The sequence below is a fragment of the Piliocolobus tephrosceles genome, chromosome 17 (assembly GCF_002776525.5).
Source record: "Piliocolobus tephrosceles isolate RC106 chromosome 17, ASM277652v3, whole genome shotgun sequence".
Taxonomy (NCBI): Eukaryota; Metazoa; Chordata; class Mammalia; order Primates; family Cercopithecidae; genus Piliocolobus; species Piliocolobus tephrosceles.
The window spans coordinates 61,046,592-61,060,816 of record NC_045450.1 but is presented as its reverse complement, the minus strand read 5'-3'; the positions used below and the strand labels follow the sequence as shown (position 1 = coordinate 61,060,816).

Here is a 14,225-nt window from a genome sequence, read left to right as displayed (position 1 = left end):
TAATCCAAGCTACTCAGGAGGCTGAAGTAGGAGAATTGCTTGAACTCGGGAGGCGGAGGTTGCCGTGAGCCGAGATTGCACCACTGCACTCCAGCCTGGGGGACAGAGTGAGACTCTGTCTCAAAAATAAATAAATAAATAAATAAATAAATAACAATGCAAGACTATTATGCTTTTGAACTAAAATTTTTTTATACAAGACTTATTTATTTCTTACACTCCCACACTATTTAAAGGACTAATAGGGTTGTTTTCAATTTTTGATAACCCTGTAAAATAAATTCACCCTTAGCATTCTCATAAATTTACCACAAAATGTATTAGAAAATGAACATTTACCATATTTTCTCTTGGAAAATGTTTTCAGTGTAAGTCTGAAAATTCTGTATTTCTACTTAAGAGATTGGTAAACAAGATGCAGTACTGACTATACTTCTTTCCCCGAGAGACTGTCTTTTTTTAAAGAACATACCCAGATGCTGTCCTCTTGGCGATATTGTTTCCAGTTCCAGCCACTATCACTGAACATCAGGAGGTAGCTGGTCACCCAGTTGGAGCTACCATATCCCCCTTGAGTGGCCACAGCGGTGACCTCCATTCTCTCTCCAAGGTCAATCTGCAACCACTGGTATTTGTTAGACACAAGTGGAGACCAGCCACCAGCTCCTTTTATTAAAAATAGAAACAGGAGAAAATTGAGAAAGGAGAGTTAGTTAAAAATCTATGTTAGTACAGTCGAAATGCCAGTAAGACTGTATTCCTCTATGGAACTTAAATTTCCAAAATATGAAACGTCTTATAATTGTAAAAAAATACAGAGTTAAGAATTTAGTATAATTGTATAATGTCTATGTTAATTAATTGTGTTCATTTCTAGGTTTTACAGCCTCCTAAAACTGAGAGAACCAGGGGTCTTGCTGAATATTTAAAATGTTTAACTTGATAGGTGAACATTCCTGCCAACACTGGGAACTAGCAAGTCTACTGCACACATGCATGACTGGGTAATGGTCTGCTCTCCTACCCCTTTGCCCAGGACTGGATGTAAGGAAATAACTTCAAGCTATGTAAGAACTAAAGCTATGGTGAAACTAAAAATCTACTTTTGATCACATTTAGACTTAGAGAAGGAAGTACATTGTTAAGTCTGGGAAAACAAAAGTCAAGAAATAGTTCCTGCCCTCAAAATATTTACAGTCTTTTGGGAGGGACAGATGTTGAAAACCATATTTGAAACACACATTAATGATGGGGCGTGTGCAGGAGAAAATAACATAATAAAGATGTTCTATCCAGTGGTGGGCTGGAGCTCATTCCCAAGTTTGTGAGAGACAATCATTAAATTTTCAATTTTGCAAGCTAGTTATTAAACATAACCATCTTTGCAATTGGCCATGATGAGAGTATTTAAACCACGGAAATTGCAACCTCTGCAAATAAGCACCTGCCCCCACCCCAGTCAGTTTACCAATACACCACTGATTCTATCCTGTATGGGAGGAGGGTGGTGGGTAAGAGGATGGGAGAAAAGAGAACCAAGGAAATCATAGAGGAAGCTGTGCTTGCTTACTTAGAAGAATACAAGTTGTGATGTATGTTCAAGCAAGTAATGTGTGGAGCATAATTTATTGTGTTATATTTTATCCAACACACACCAAAATACTGTAGATGTGACTCCTTTATATCTTGTTAAGACGCTTCATTCTTCCAGTTTAATGTAATAATTTGGGGAATTCTTTTGAGATTTAACATTGCTGATAATACAAGTAACATATAATCATTGTAAAAGTTATGAAATAGGGTTTGACCCATTCTCAAATCCATATTTATCTAACATTTAATATTTTAAATGCCACATCAGTTACATAGCACTCCAAATAAGAATGTTAGCACATTTTCTTCCCCTGTTCTTTTGCTGCTCACCTTGAGGCTCTGATAATAAGGTCTGGAATTTTAGATACAGGTTACCATTAATTTATATAGTTTTAATTCAACCATTATTCTTGGCATACATGATCCATTTTATGAAACCTTGAGTACAAGACCTAATTCAAAGAAATGCTCAATAAATGTTTGCTCTTATGGTACGGCGTATGCCATTGTAGGACCTGAAGGGACATGCCAGTGTTGACAACTGGTTTGTAAGACTTCAAGATTATTTTGATGCTGGAACACAGCATAATGACACTCTGACAGATGAAGGGCAGAACTCTGCTACTTACAACTACAAACAAGAGAAGACGTCAGGCAGGACCACACAGGGGGATGCACCAGGGGACAGGATAAGAGCAAACTGGAGCTGTAGGATGCAGCTTCTGTATGACAACCAGGGTAGGGCTAGCTAGCTAGGCTTAGTGGCCTTCCTGTGAATTGGCTAATTTCAACAATTTATCTAGGAGGCACTAGGGCACTAGTTGTCTGGTACCTGTCCCAGTAATGATGCTTAGTGACCCCAAAGGGTGAGAACCTAACAAAGGAGGTGGTTGGAGTATGGACATAATCAGCTGCTAAGAAAGGAAAGTGCCCAGTCCTAGCCAGGGTCAAAACTGGGTCAAAACAGCATTTTAAAAAATTATATTACAACAAACTGCACATGTACCCCGTAATCTAAAATAAATACGTTGAAATTCTTTTTAAACATGATATTATATGAAGGTCCTCTCTTGACGGCATCACACTAATGACTGTTTGCATTCAGGTATAATCCCTGTATCTAATTCTAAAGACAGTATAGTAAGAAACATCATCAAATTTCCATCTTTCTTAAAGTTAATCATTATTCAAAAGTGTATTCCACTCCATGTGTCAAAAACACAATGTTCTTTCTCTTTTGTGGACCCAGAAATTTTTTACATACTTGATTTTTGTTTATGTGTTCTGACTTTTAATTTCCTCTGTATTTGTTCTTAAAGAACCTGTGATTTTGGGTGCAGTTTCATTGTACACCAATATTATCTACCTTTATGCTTATAAAGACAATATTCTCATCTTTTTTTTTATTATAAGTTCTAGGGTACATGTGCACAACGTGCAGGTTTGTTACATATGTATACATGCGCCATGTTGGTGTGCTGTACCCACTAACTCGTCATTTACGTTAGGTACATCTCCTAATGCTATCCCTCCCCACTGTCCCTTCCCTACAATAGGCCCCGGTGTGTGATGTTCCGCTTCCTGTGTCCAAGTGATCTCATTGTTCAATTCCCACCTATGAGTAAGAACATGCGGTGTTTGGTTTTCTATTGTTGCGATAGTTTGCTGAGAATTATTCTCATCTTTTAAGCAAGAGTGCTTGTTGCATAGACATGGTCCCTGGGTGTCTCGGGGTCATTTGTTTAGCACGGCCCTGGTGTCCACGAAGGGCACTTCCTACCCTTGCAGACTGTTGTTTATACAGAATGTGTTCTTGAATGATCTGAAGTACACTTTAAATAGCACCCTGCCACAAATAGTTCGGGGAGTTCTTGAACTCTGTGGGAACTGCTCCTGAATCTGAATCAATGCTTCCTCCATCCTTCATTTTACAGGATGTGACGAAACACCGTCCATCCTCCTCTACTTATTCTAATACTGTATTACTTCTCATTTGCTGAGCAAGGGAGTCCTTTTTGTCAGGTACTTTGTGAAGGCCTTTTTAATTAATTCTCAGTGCAATCTACATAGTAGATGGTGCATCAGATACCAAGAGTCTGAACACTTTGCCCTCACCCGTGGAGCAGACAAGAGGCACCACGCCCCTAACTAGGACACAACAGTGCCTCTCATAGTATCAGGATGCAAAGGTGGGAATCAGTGGTTCCCAGTGGTGTAGAAAAGACTTGCTGATGCTGATAAAGATCAGGAAACCTCAGGATTAAGCTACCAGGCAGTAGGGTTAACTTCGCTTCCTATAGTTAACAAGGGACCATGTCTTTGAAGTATAGGCCCATGATGGACATGGCACATGGATGCATATTTCCCTCCACTGTCCTACCTAATTTTATTCTTTCCCTCCAGGCCCTGTCAAAACTTTACAAATTGAAAGTCATCTAGGATCTGGTGCTAATCAAGCATCTTTAATTCTCTTACTGCTGCAACTGCACATCTCTCTGTATTTTTTTTTTTTTTTATCATTTTTGTTTGTTTACAAGGAAAAGTTAAGAAAGGGTGAATGAAGTGCCCCTAGAATGCCACCATCTCAGCCTGGAAATTCCACATTTGGAATCGCATCTGTATCAGCTGATACCTCTGAAAAAATACTGATTAGTTTGCTTCTTGTCCTTTCTAGTTAACTGTAATGGTTTAAAGCCGGAATTAAGAATATGTTTTCCTAAAGTCCAAAATTTCATAGTATTTCTCTTGCATTTCCATGCCTCTACAGGCCAGTATTTAAAAAAGCGAATGCATGGCAGAAACACAGCAAAGAAAAAAGAATCAGTGTGATTCCAGTAAGTTAAAATCAGATCATCAATTCTCATCAGGAGAAAGAAGAACCTCTCGCTGACCGCTCCCTCTTCCCAGCGCTGCTCATAGTTACAGCTGCATCAGCCAACTTGAAACATTCACAGTTAATTGACCTTGAACATTTCCATTTCTTACCTGTGGTGAAAAGGTACTACTGGTATGCAAATTAAGCTATATCATTAACGAGGTACACTGATAAAGTAATGGAAATTCAGATGCTTCTAGGCTATACCAAGTAATTTCAACCAGGTAAGTTGGCCACAGGGAATCCAAATATCCCTACTGGGTTTTAAGCTGTGCAGCTCTGCAGATGCACATGGCATTAGTGTGTGATAGAGTGTTAGGCTTGTTCTAATTTTAAGACAAATGCTAAACAGTAAAATGGAAGACATAAGATAGACAGATAGATAGACCAATAGAGATAACTTGATTATTCTTTGCAGACTTCTTTTTTTTTTTTGCCAGGCTATGATGACAGCTAGTGACATGAAATGCAAATGTAACTGCAGTTGAGGTTAGACCACCAGCCATAAGAGCACCGCCAAACCGCATGGCCCTCGGAAACACACTATTGTCATATTTACTTTTTTAATGGAGAAAGTGATGACTAACTCCAGCAAATTATAAACTCTGTATTACTAAAAAATAAAATGTACTTATTTATTTTGTTTATTAACAAAACCTTTTAGCTGCTGGTTAAGTGTTCTTTGAGCTCATGATTTTAGTATGCCAATATATTCAGTATCATAAGAAACCAATTCTTATGAAACTAAAGACCATCTTTTCTCAACCCCGTCTCTTCCATGGTTAACGATAATTTACCCACAAAACAGAAACAAGAGTCTTGCCCCCACCAGTTCATATTTGTCCTCATACTGCAGGTTTCCTTTCCCTGTTGCACCATCCTCTCTCTCCTGCCTTAACCTTGTTACTGAGATTTGGCATAATAAAGCGTCATAAATCTATTCAAATGGAAAAATGTCTTAACTCTTCATATTACAGCCTAAAAACTCACATTTAAAAATAAAAGTTCTCCCCATTCACAAGACTCTTAAATGCTGTAGTATTGTTATGAGAATTACATTTTAAAACCACATTAAGTGCCTATTGATTTCTCCCACATTCAACCAACATCAGAGTATGTGGCAGTTATTGTTTTATGAATTATAAAAATTATTACTGCTATTAGCTCCAAAGAGAGTTATGATCACAGCAAAGTTGAGCTTTGAAAAAAAAATTAGTAACTGATTGACCACAAAACACAACATCTCTTTTATTTGTTGCCTACCACTTTTCAACATCAGATTTCTGAGGAACTTGCTTCTCGAACATGTGTTGTTCTGAATTGTAAGAAAAGCAAACTAAAAATTATCCAGTGCCTATTGTATGCTAACCACACTACTAGAAATTACATACATTATATTAACTTAATTATTAAAATTATCTTGTGAGTTGAAATATGTTTTAACATCTCTTAAAAAGAAAAAAAAAATATTTACAGAGGCTAAGTAAATTTTCCAAATACTATGCAAATATTTTAGTGCAGGTGAGAAATTACTTATTTTTAATACTATTTTAATCTGTGGGAGGATGTCACTTTACAAATCACCCCATTTTTCATTCTTTACCCCTGGAGTAATTACAACTATCTTTGCCTCATAGTAGTATATTTTATCCCAAGAATATGTGCAAATAATTTATTCAGTGTGATTTAATTATAAATTACCTGGCTGGCTGAATTATGTTTAAGACTCGATATATCCCATCTACTAAATATCACCAGTATTTAGTGCTGGTCAGGGAGACACATCTTAAAATTTCAGGGAAGTAAAAGGAAAAAGTGAAGAAAAAATACTCTTAGTTGGAGTTTTAAAATATAGGTAAGAATCACCTTTATCCTGTAGTAATATTAAAAATGGCATGACAGACATTCCTGGTGGTCATCAATAAAGGCGATGTGTCAACTTTATTCAAGTACAGACTGCAGAGACAGAAGGAATTACATTTCTTCCCCAAGATTTTAAAGTGTAGAAGGCCACAGATGTTCAAGGACACAAAACACAAGTGAACATAATTGAATGACGGTTCTAGCCACCATTAGGACATCTAAATTCCTAGAAAATAATTGGCTTAATTAAAATTGTCATAGGAAAGCTTCCCTCCAAGATAATTACTTTTTTTCCAAATGTGATTTCATCTAGATTTCCCCAAGAGTCCAAGTGTGCCCAAATCATTTTGATCTTGACATAAAATTATAATAATGTAAGAAAATGGAAAGAACGTGGTACCAATATTTGTTTGGCTCCCTTAAATGGTGTGCGGTGTCCCCAGGCCACCATTTAGAGCCTTTTAATAGCTTTGTATTTTTACCAGTGTCATTTGTTTCAGCTGGAAGAAAACGTGACTCTACTGGTGCTGTGTATGTTGCTGTTGGCCTTATGTTTACTTCTGAATTTTGACCTTGCCTACTTTGATCACAGTGATTGTTTCAAGGATGGGCAGGTGACCTTGAGCCATGACCACGGAGCAATTTCAGGACTTTGTGATGACTACTGGAGAACAGACTCTGAACAGACTCTTTTCTGCTATTAAAGCTAAGAAGATAAGATACAGGCATTAAGCTGTAGGAGCTATTGTTGTGGAAAGCCTGTCTGAGGGAGGCCAAAAGAGAGACAAGGAGAGTTGAGAAATGAAGTGAGACCAAGTTCTGAAAACAAGATCAGGACTGCTAGGTCCTGCTGTGCCTGCAGAGTGTTTGCCGTGCTTTCTAGTTACATAAGCCATTCGTTGGGCCCCTTACTTGTGCTGATCCTTCTCACAGTCACTGCTTCAACAATTCTCTCTCTCCTGCTTCATTATTTTTATTTTCTCTTTAATGGATAATTCCCATCAGTGCACTGTTGCATCAGCATGCTCTTATTTTTCTCATTTTAAAAGAAAAAACTTCTATTGACCCCGTTCTATTTTTTTTTTTTTTTTTTCTGGCTTCTTTTAATGAAATAATATAGGTCCACATCACTCTCCAATTTTTCTCACCCCATTCTTTCTTGGGTCAACTCCAATCAGATTTTCACTCTCTGCCACTCAACTGCAAGTGCTCTTGTCAAAGTCACCAAGAACTCCATGTTGCTAAATACAGTGGCCAGGCTTCAGACTTCTGTTCACATAGACAATCTGTGGCGTTTGATACTGGTGACCACTCCTGATGCCCAAAGAGACTTTGCTCACTTAGCTTCCACAAAAGCACTTTCTCTTAATTGTCTTGCTACCTAATTGTTTGCCCCTTCTCGCTCTCATTGCTGGTTTCTTCTTTTATCTCACATTATTTTTTAGAGTTGAGACTCTCCAGGTCTGAGACCTCTCTGCTCTGCTTCTTTTCTGTCTTCATTCACTCCTTGGTGATCTCTCTTAGCCTGATGAACTTAAGCATTACCCACGTGTCAAAAATTCCGTCATTCATAAATCTGCCTACACCCCTTCCCTGAACCCAAGACTGGTGTATTCCATTCTACTTGATCTCTTTAACATTTCCAAAACTGATTTTCCATTCTCCTTCTGAATCCTACTCTATTCACATCTTTTCCCAGACCCATATAATGGTAATCTTATCCTTCCAGTTTCTCAGTACAAAAAAAAAAAAAAATGGAGTCACGCATGACGTCTTTCTTTCTCTCATACCATACTACAAAACCACCAGAAGATGCTGTTGGTGCTACTTTATTATTAACAATCCTGCTGTTTTTCTGCCTTCCTGGATGCTCCTTTGATTCAGGCCACATTATTCAAGCCTGGGTTCTTGCAACAGTCACCTAGTAAGTCTCTTTCTTCCTGTGCCCACTGAGACTCTCTTCTCTACACGACAGGTGTGAAATATTATACCTGTGCACAAAATACTGCAATATTGCAAGAACTCTCAACCCTACAGAGTGAAAAACAAAGTTCTCACTAGCCATCTGCAATGTCCTCAATGATCTGCCCCCTTAAACCACCCCCGTATCATCTCTACCTCTCTTTTTCTTCTTCCCAGTTCACTGCTCTCCATTTACAATGGCCTCCTTGCTGTTCTTTGAATAAACTGAACATCAGTCATTTTCCATCTCAGGAGCTTTATTAAGCTCTTGTTTCTCCGGGAACTCTCTTCTCTGAGACACTCTGGGCTAATACCTTTGCTGCCTATAAGTCTTTTGCTTGAATGTCACCCTCTCTTAGAGGCTTGTGTCTCCTGACTTCCCCCATTTAAAATTCCTTCTGCTCCACAATCATACTACCATTTGTCTTCCCCTGAACCACTTTTTCATTTTGGACAGAAATCTCCATCTTTTAATATAGCATATGATTTTTATGTCATATATTTAGTGTTTATGTGTTATATTTATTAGAATATAAGCTCAATGAGATCAGGGGTCTTCGCCTGTTTTATTCATTGACAGATCCCAAGTGTCTGGCACATTGCTGGATACATAGTAGGTGCTTAAAAAAGTATTTACTGCATATAAGATTGAAATAAATTTGTAGTCACACGGGTATAATAACATGGTCTAAACTTATACAACCTACTGAAAAAGCTGGTACTGTAACCAAACTGCAAGCACAGAATACTTTTCTTTGCTGCACGGTATTTTTTATCAAGTTTTTCAAACAGAAGTTTAAGCACTCAGCTGAAATACACACACACACACACACACACACACACACACACACCCAATTGCCTCACACCTACACAGCTTAATCACTTGTAAACTATATTTCAAAGATGTATGTATTGCTTTGTTTTGGAATTTTTGCTATGATGAAAAAGAGATGCTTTTTCACTTCAACTCCCCAGCAAGGTTCTTAATTAATAATACCTCACTAAATTGTCTTCTGTTTTAGTTCTTCGCTGTCAATCAATTTTCCCTCACAGCAAACTGGCAGACTGACTTTCAGTCTTACTTCTTGTATTGCCAGACTGGACATTTCTGAAATCTCTAATAATGCAAGGTTTTGAAAAGTAAATATTTACAAGCTTTCTCTATGCAGGCATTTTGATTTGTATATTTGATTTGCAAATTTTATGACAGCCAAATTTCCCCTGGAAGGCTAGAATAAAGTTACAAATATGCCAAACTCTGTATGTTAATTTTGTTTTTACCACAGAACGTTTTATTTCATTCAAACTAGTAGTTTTGGAAAAATGATTTTTAGCACATAATGTCTAGAAATTCAGATGATAATCAGGATCTGACCATGTTTTGCTTTCTAAGCCCATTATAATATCTTTCTAAAAGTTTTGATTTAGATCTTTTACAGGGAGGCAGGTCATTTCAGTAAATGACATCATGCATCGGAGAGAGCCTACTGGCAATATCCCAGAGATTTCAAAACCATTTTTCGCTTTTCTAATTTTTTTTTTTTTTTTTTTTTTTTTATCTTCCCTAGCTAGACTGAGATGATAAGCTGTCATGAGCCAAATATTCTCATATCACTCCTTCTGGGTCAACAAACTGAAGTCACTCTCCTGTACCCAACAGACATCATTTCCACTTAATGGTAGAAAAGCCAGCATTACTAGGGCATAGTATATCAAAAAGGTAAAATGCAAAACCAATTTCAGACATTCGATTGATTAAACCATTTAATATTTCCTCAATTAGTAAATGCTAAAACACATTAATATAGCATTATGTTCTCAATTCATGAGATTTGTTTACCTCTGGGCTTAGGTATTTGTTGAATTTGGTTTTGAATACACTATCTTATTGAATTACATGATTTACTTATTTATTTTAAACAACAGACATTTATTTTTCACAGTTCTAGCGGCTGAGAAGTCCAAGATCAAGGGGCTGGTAGATTCAGTTCCTGGAAAGGGCTTGCTCCCTGGCTTGTAGACAGTTGTAATAATTCTTATTTCACAGGCAAGAAGGGACATTATTAGTGATGTATGTGATCAAGACAGCCTTAACATTGCCCTCAGCTCAACTATAGACAAGTTTCTTTCTGACTTTAAGCTCTTGACCTCCCTCTTCTGACAGCATTTACTTTATAAAACTTATGATTGTAAATTCTGTCTCTGCCCCTTGAGGTGTAAATCTTCATCCAGCCCCTTGCCAGTTTTACAATCCAGGGACATCTTTCTCAAGGACCTGGGAGCCACCCCTTTGAAATGTAATCATCAAGAAAGATAGGACCTTCCATCTTCCAGGCTCTGTGGGAGGGTAGGAGCCTAACTTACATAAGATCCAATTAGCAAACACAGATGGCCTCATCACATTGGCCAAATCCCCTCCCTCCCCAATGCCCTCCAGTATATTTCCACTAGCTCAGCCTAGCGCTTCAACGGAATTGTTTCAATGGAATTGAGTTCAATCTCTCTCCCAATACTCTTGACCTCTGTTGCAATACTTTTGTATAAAATCTTCCTTGACCGCTTTACTCAATCCAGTGCAATTTTTATTTGACAGGAAATCACTGTTTTAATTAAAACAATGTGTTTTTCATGATTCTGCCTAACGAACTGTATTCCCCAGTAAGCTAACCATTCAACAATCAGAGCCTAAGAGAAGAGCAATGCCTAGAAGTGAATGCGGGTCTGGCTGGGAGCTAGCCAGGGGAATTCTTTCTGGTAAGTGGCAATACTCAAAGGCTACTACACAACTGCTTCATCCATTAGCCAAAAGAAAATCACAGCCAGCTTCAGGAACTCTGAATAGCCAACAAGAAGTATCATGGGGCCCAGCCAGTAAAAGGTGATGGTCTTTGCCAAGAGACCATTCAAAGGAATAGATGGGTCATTAAATGTCATAGTGTATATCAATAAATATCCAGTGTTAGAATCAACTCAATCAGACTCAGCAGATGTCACTGTCCTGGGCACAGAGATCCAACCAACAATCTTGTGGTAGTCACCAGCAAAATAACCAACATTAGCCAGGGGAGCCCCCATCTAGTCATGCCATGACATCATGTGAGTTCAATATATACCCACTGTCATTTTGGAAAAGAGTAGAAGGTTAGGAAATCAGAAAATCTGAGTATTTACCTAGAAGGAACTGACATAACCGAAATAGGTGACTTTATCTATCAGAGGCTAGGCATTTTGAGATGATCTTATATATGGTCATACATGGAAAATAGTCTCTGGACGAAACAACAAATAGAATCTCTCTCATCTTGACAATACTCATAACTGCTCAAGTTTTGACAACACTGAAAAATATGGGGTATTTTGTGTTATTCCTCAACTATCAATCTAGCCTTCAGACTCAGGGGTTTAGAACTGGCCTGAGAAAATAGTATCAACCAGTATTTCAGATCTGAATGATTAATACACTGCAGTAGTACTATAAGATATCTCACTGTATCTGCATGAGTATTTAAAACTCACGCAGTGAGTTTTGTTTGGGTGCTTAACATCCCCAAATCTGCTGATACATTTACATATTATGACTTTATAAAACGATATGTGGATTATCAAGAATAATGCTATTTCCCTGTATATATAGGTGGTCAGAAGAATTCATGCATGTATCCAATTCAGAAAGCATTTTGCCATATGTATAGCATTGGTACAGTCACAGTCACATTCTGGGGCAGAATCACTCCACATTCATTGGGCATCACAATGATTTTTACTACAAACTGAACAGACATAAGCCTATATATATATATGTATGTATTTTCACAGTTCCCAGTGTACATATACATACATTCATGCTGGTTTTAACAGATACGTTCTACAATAGACAGGGTAGTATGCAAATAGAATTCAGAGTTTGAAGCTAGCAGGTACAATATTCCCCTGTGCATGCATTCAATTCTAGAAATGCTTTCAATTGCAGACCCTTTTACTACACGATGAATTGCTTCCTGTAACATTTGTGCACCCCAGCTAGTTCCATCTGGCTCCTGGCCTACAAACAAATGAGAGGAATGCACAATGGTTATGATTTTATGAAAAATGTAGAGAAAACATTTGCTATTATGAGGTTTATGTCAAAATCATGATACATGACCATTACTTTTGCTGGAGACTAACACACATTTAGATTTGTTTGCCTTATTCTTGATTATTAAATGTGTTTTAAATGATTTCTTTACCTCATCAGACCAAAAAAAATGAAGTTTCAACATATTTGATTTTTTAGTATTACATTGTGTTAAAATGGGGAAGAGTGCAAATGTAAGCAAATGCAACAAACCATTGGTGGGTGATTTTTCCAATCTAGGCACTTTTATTAATCTGATTTTAACCTGTGGTTATAAACTTTTAATTGTTCTTGTTGTTATATCTCCTAAACTGAGATTTAAAACTCTTCTCAGATTACGTGCCACTAATTATTCTATATTAGAAAAAGCAGGCGAATGTTTCCCTGGTTTTGCCAAGATAAAGATCAGCCAGGGTTTTGAGGGAGCATGATCAAGTCTATCAGGATGTGAAAGACGCAGAAGAGGGGAAAAAACACATCATTTTGCTCTGTTTATCTCCATCTTATGTCTATTTGTAATGTATAATGGGAAGTTCTAAATTGTCCTTTTTGATAAAAAGAAAGTCTCACAATGCAACCTCTTTTCCACTCAAACCAATGAGGCCTTTCATCGGATTGTCAGGACACCTATCACAGTTCACGGTTCCCAGTGTATATTGATCCACTGAGTCATAATAAAGTAGTGCTTCTAGCTGGGAATGAGAGTTAATGCCAACATTTTCTGGATCAGAAAAGGTGGACCAAAAACATTTTAAAATAGGTTGTGCTTCCACCTAGCCAATTTCAAATTGCTTCTGGCAATACTATGAATCTTATCCACACCCTTGCGTTTTCCTGCACACTGTTACCACAGAGAATGTGGCAGCTGAAACACGGCATCCCAGGAGAAGCAGCTCAAAGCACGTTCGTGATGAGAGCTGCAATAATTGTGAAAAGCGAATATTTTGATAAGCAACATGGAGAATCTATTACTAGCATGAATTATGTTGCAGTTGTTATTGCTTCTATTATATCTGTTTTCTGAAAATTTGTAACCCACAGATGCTTAAGAATAAAAAAGGTCAGTTTGTCATTGTTTGAAATATATGTTCAGAGTTCAGAATTTTACTTAAGAAATTAGCAATTTATGCCAAGGCGGGCGGATCACAAGGTCAGAAGACTGAGACCATCCTGGCTAACATGGTGAAACCCTGCCAGTACTAAAAATACAAAAAATTAGCCAGGCGTGTTGGCGGATGCCTGTTGTCCCAGCTACTCTGGAGGCTGAGGCAGGAGAATGGTGTGAAACTGGGAGGTGGAGCTTGCAGGGAGCTGAGATCACCCCACTGCACTCCAGCCTGGGGCGACAGAGCGAGACTCTGTCTCAAAAGAAAAAGAAAAAGAAATTAGCAATTTATAATTTTAGGAAATATAGTATTTATAGAGTCAGCCAAGCTCAAGAGACAACCATAAACGTCAAAAACTTTGTTTTCATTTAATGACGCCAGTTTTTCCTTCAACAGATGCACAACTGAGAAGAAGAATATTGTGTTGCATAATTGCCCTTTGTGAAATTTTTAAAATCCATCACTTTTGCAAAATTACGTGCAAGCCTGGATGCAATATTTCTAGCATTTTATGTTCCTTTATATAAACATGGGATGGACAATATGACAGCCAGGGGCATTATATTTAGGGGAATTCCCAGATGATTTACATGTACAGTTTCCATAATGAATTTCTGATTTGCATGATTCTTGAGGGATGATGCTTTCAAAACAAAGGAACAGCAGCTTTTTGCTTCTGCTATGCTGACATACTGTATCTGTGGAATAT

At 37.7% G+C, this 14,225-nt stretch overlaps 1 protein-coding gene across 10 annotated transcripts in view; it reads right to left on the bottom strand.

Annotated features, from left to right (window-relative positions):
* The window catches only part of CNTNAP4 (contactin associated protein family member 4), a 280,850-nt gene that overhangs the window by 203,627 nt on the left and 62,998 nt on the right, over positions 1-14,225 (bottom strand). For 7 of the 10 annotated variants that reach the window (XM_023226820.2, XM_023226827.2, XM_023226823.2 and 4 more), the window contains one exon: positions 473-666. The exons of 2 other annotated variants lie outside the window; for them this stretch is intronic. In XM_023226820.2, coding sequence (XP_023082588.1) covers positions 473-666 — 194 coding nt within the window. The remainder of the gene's footprint in view (positions 1-472; positions 667-14,225) is intronic. One more of the 10 variants, XM_023226821.2, reaches the window with a different exon arrangement.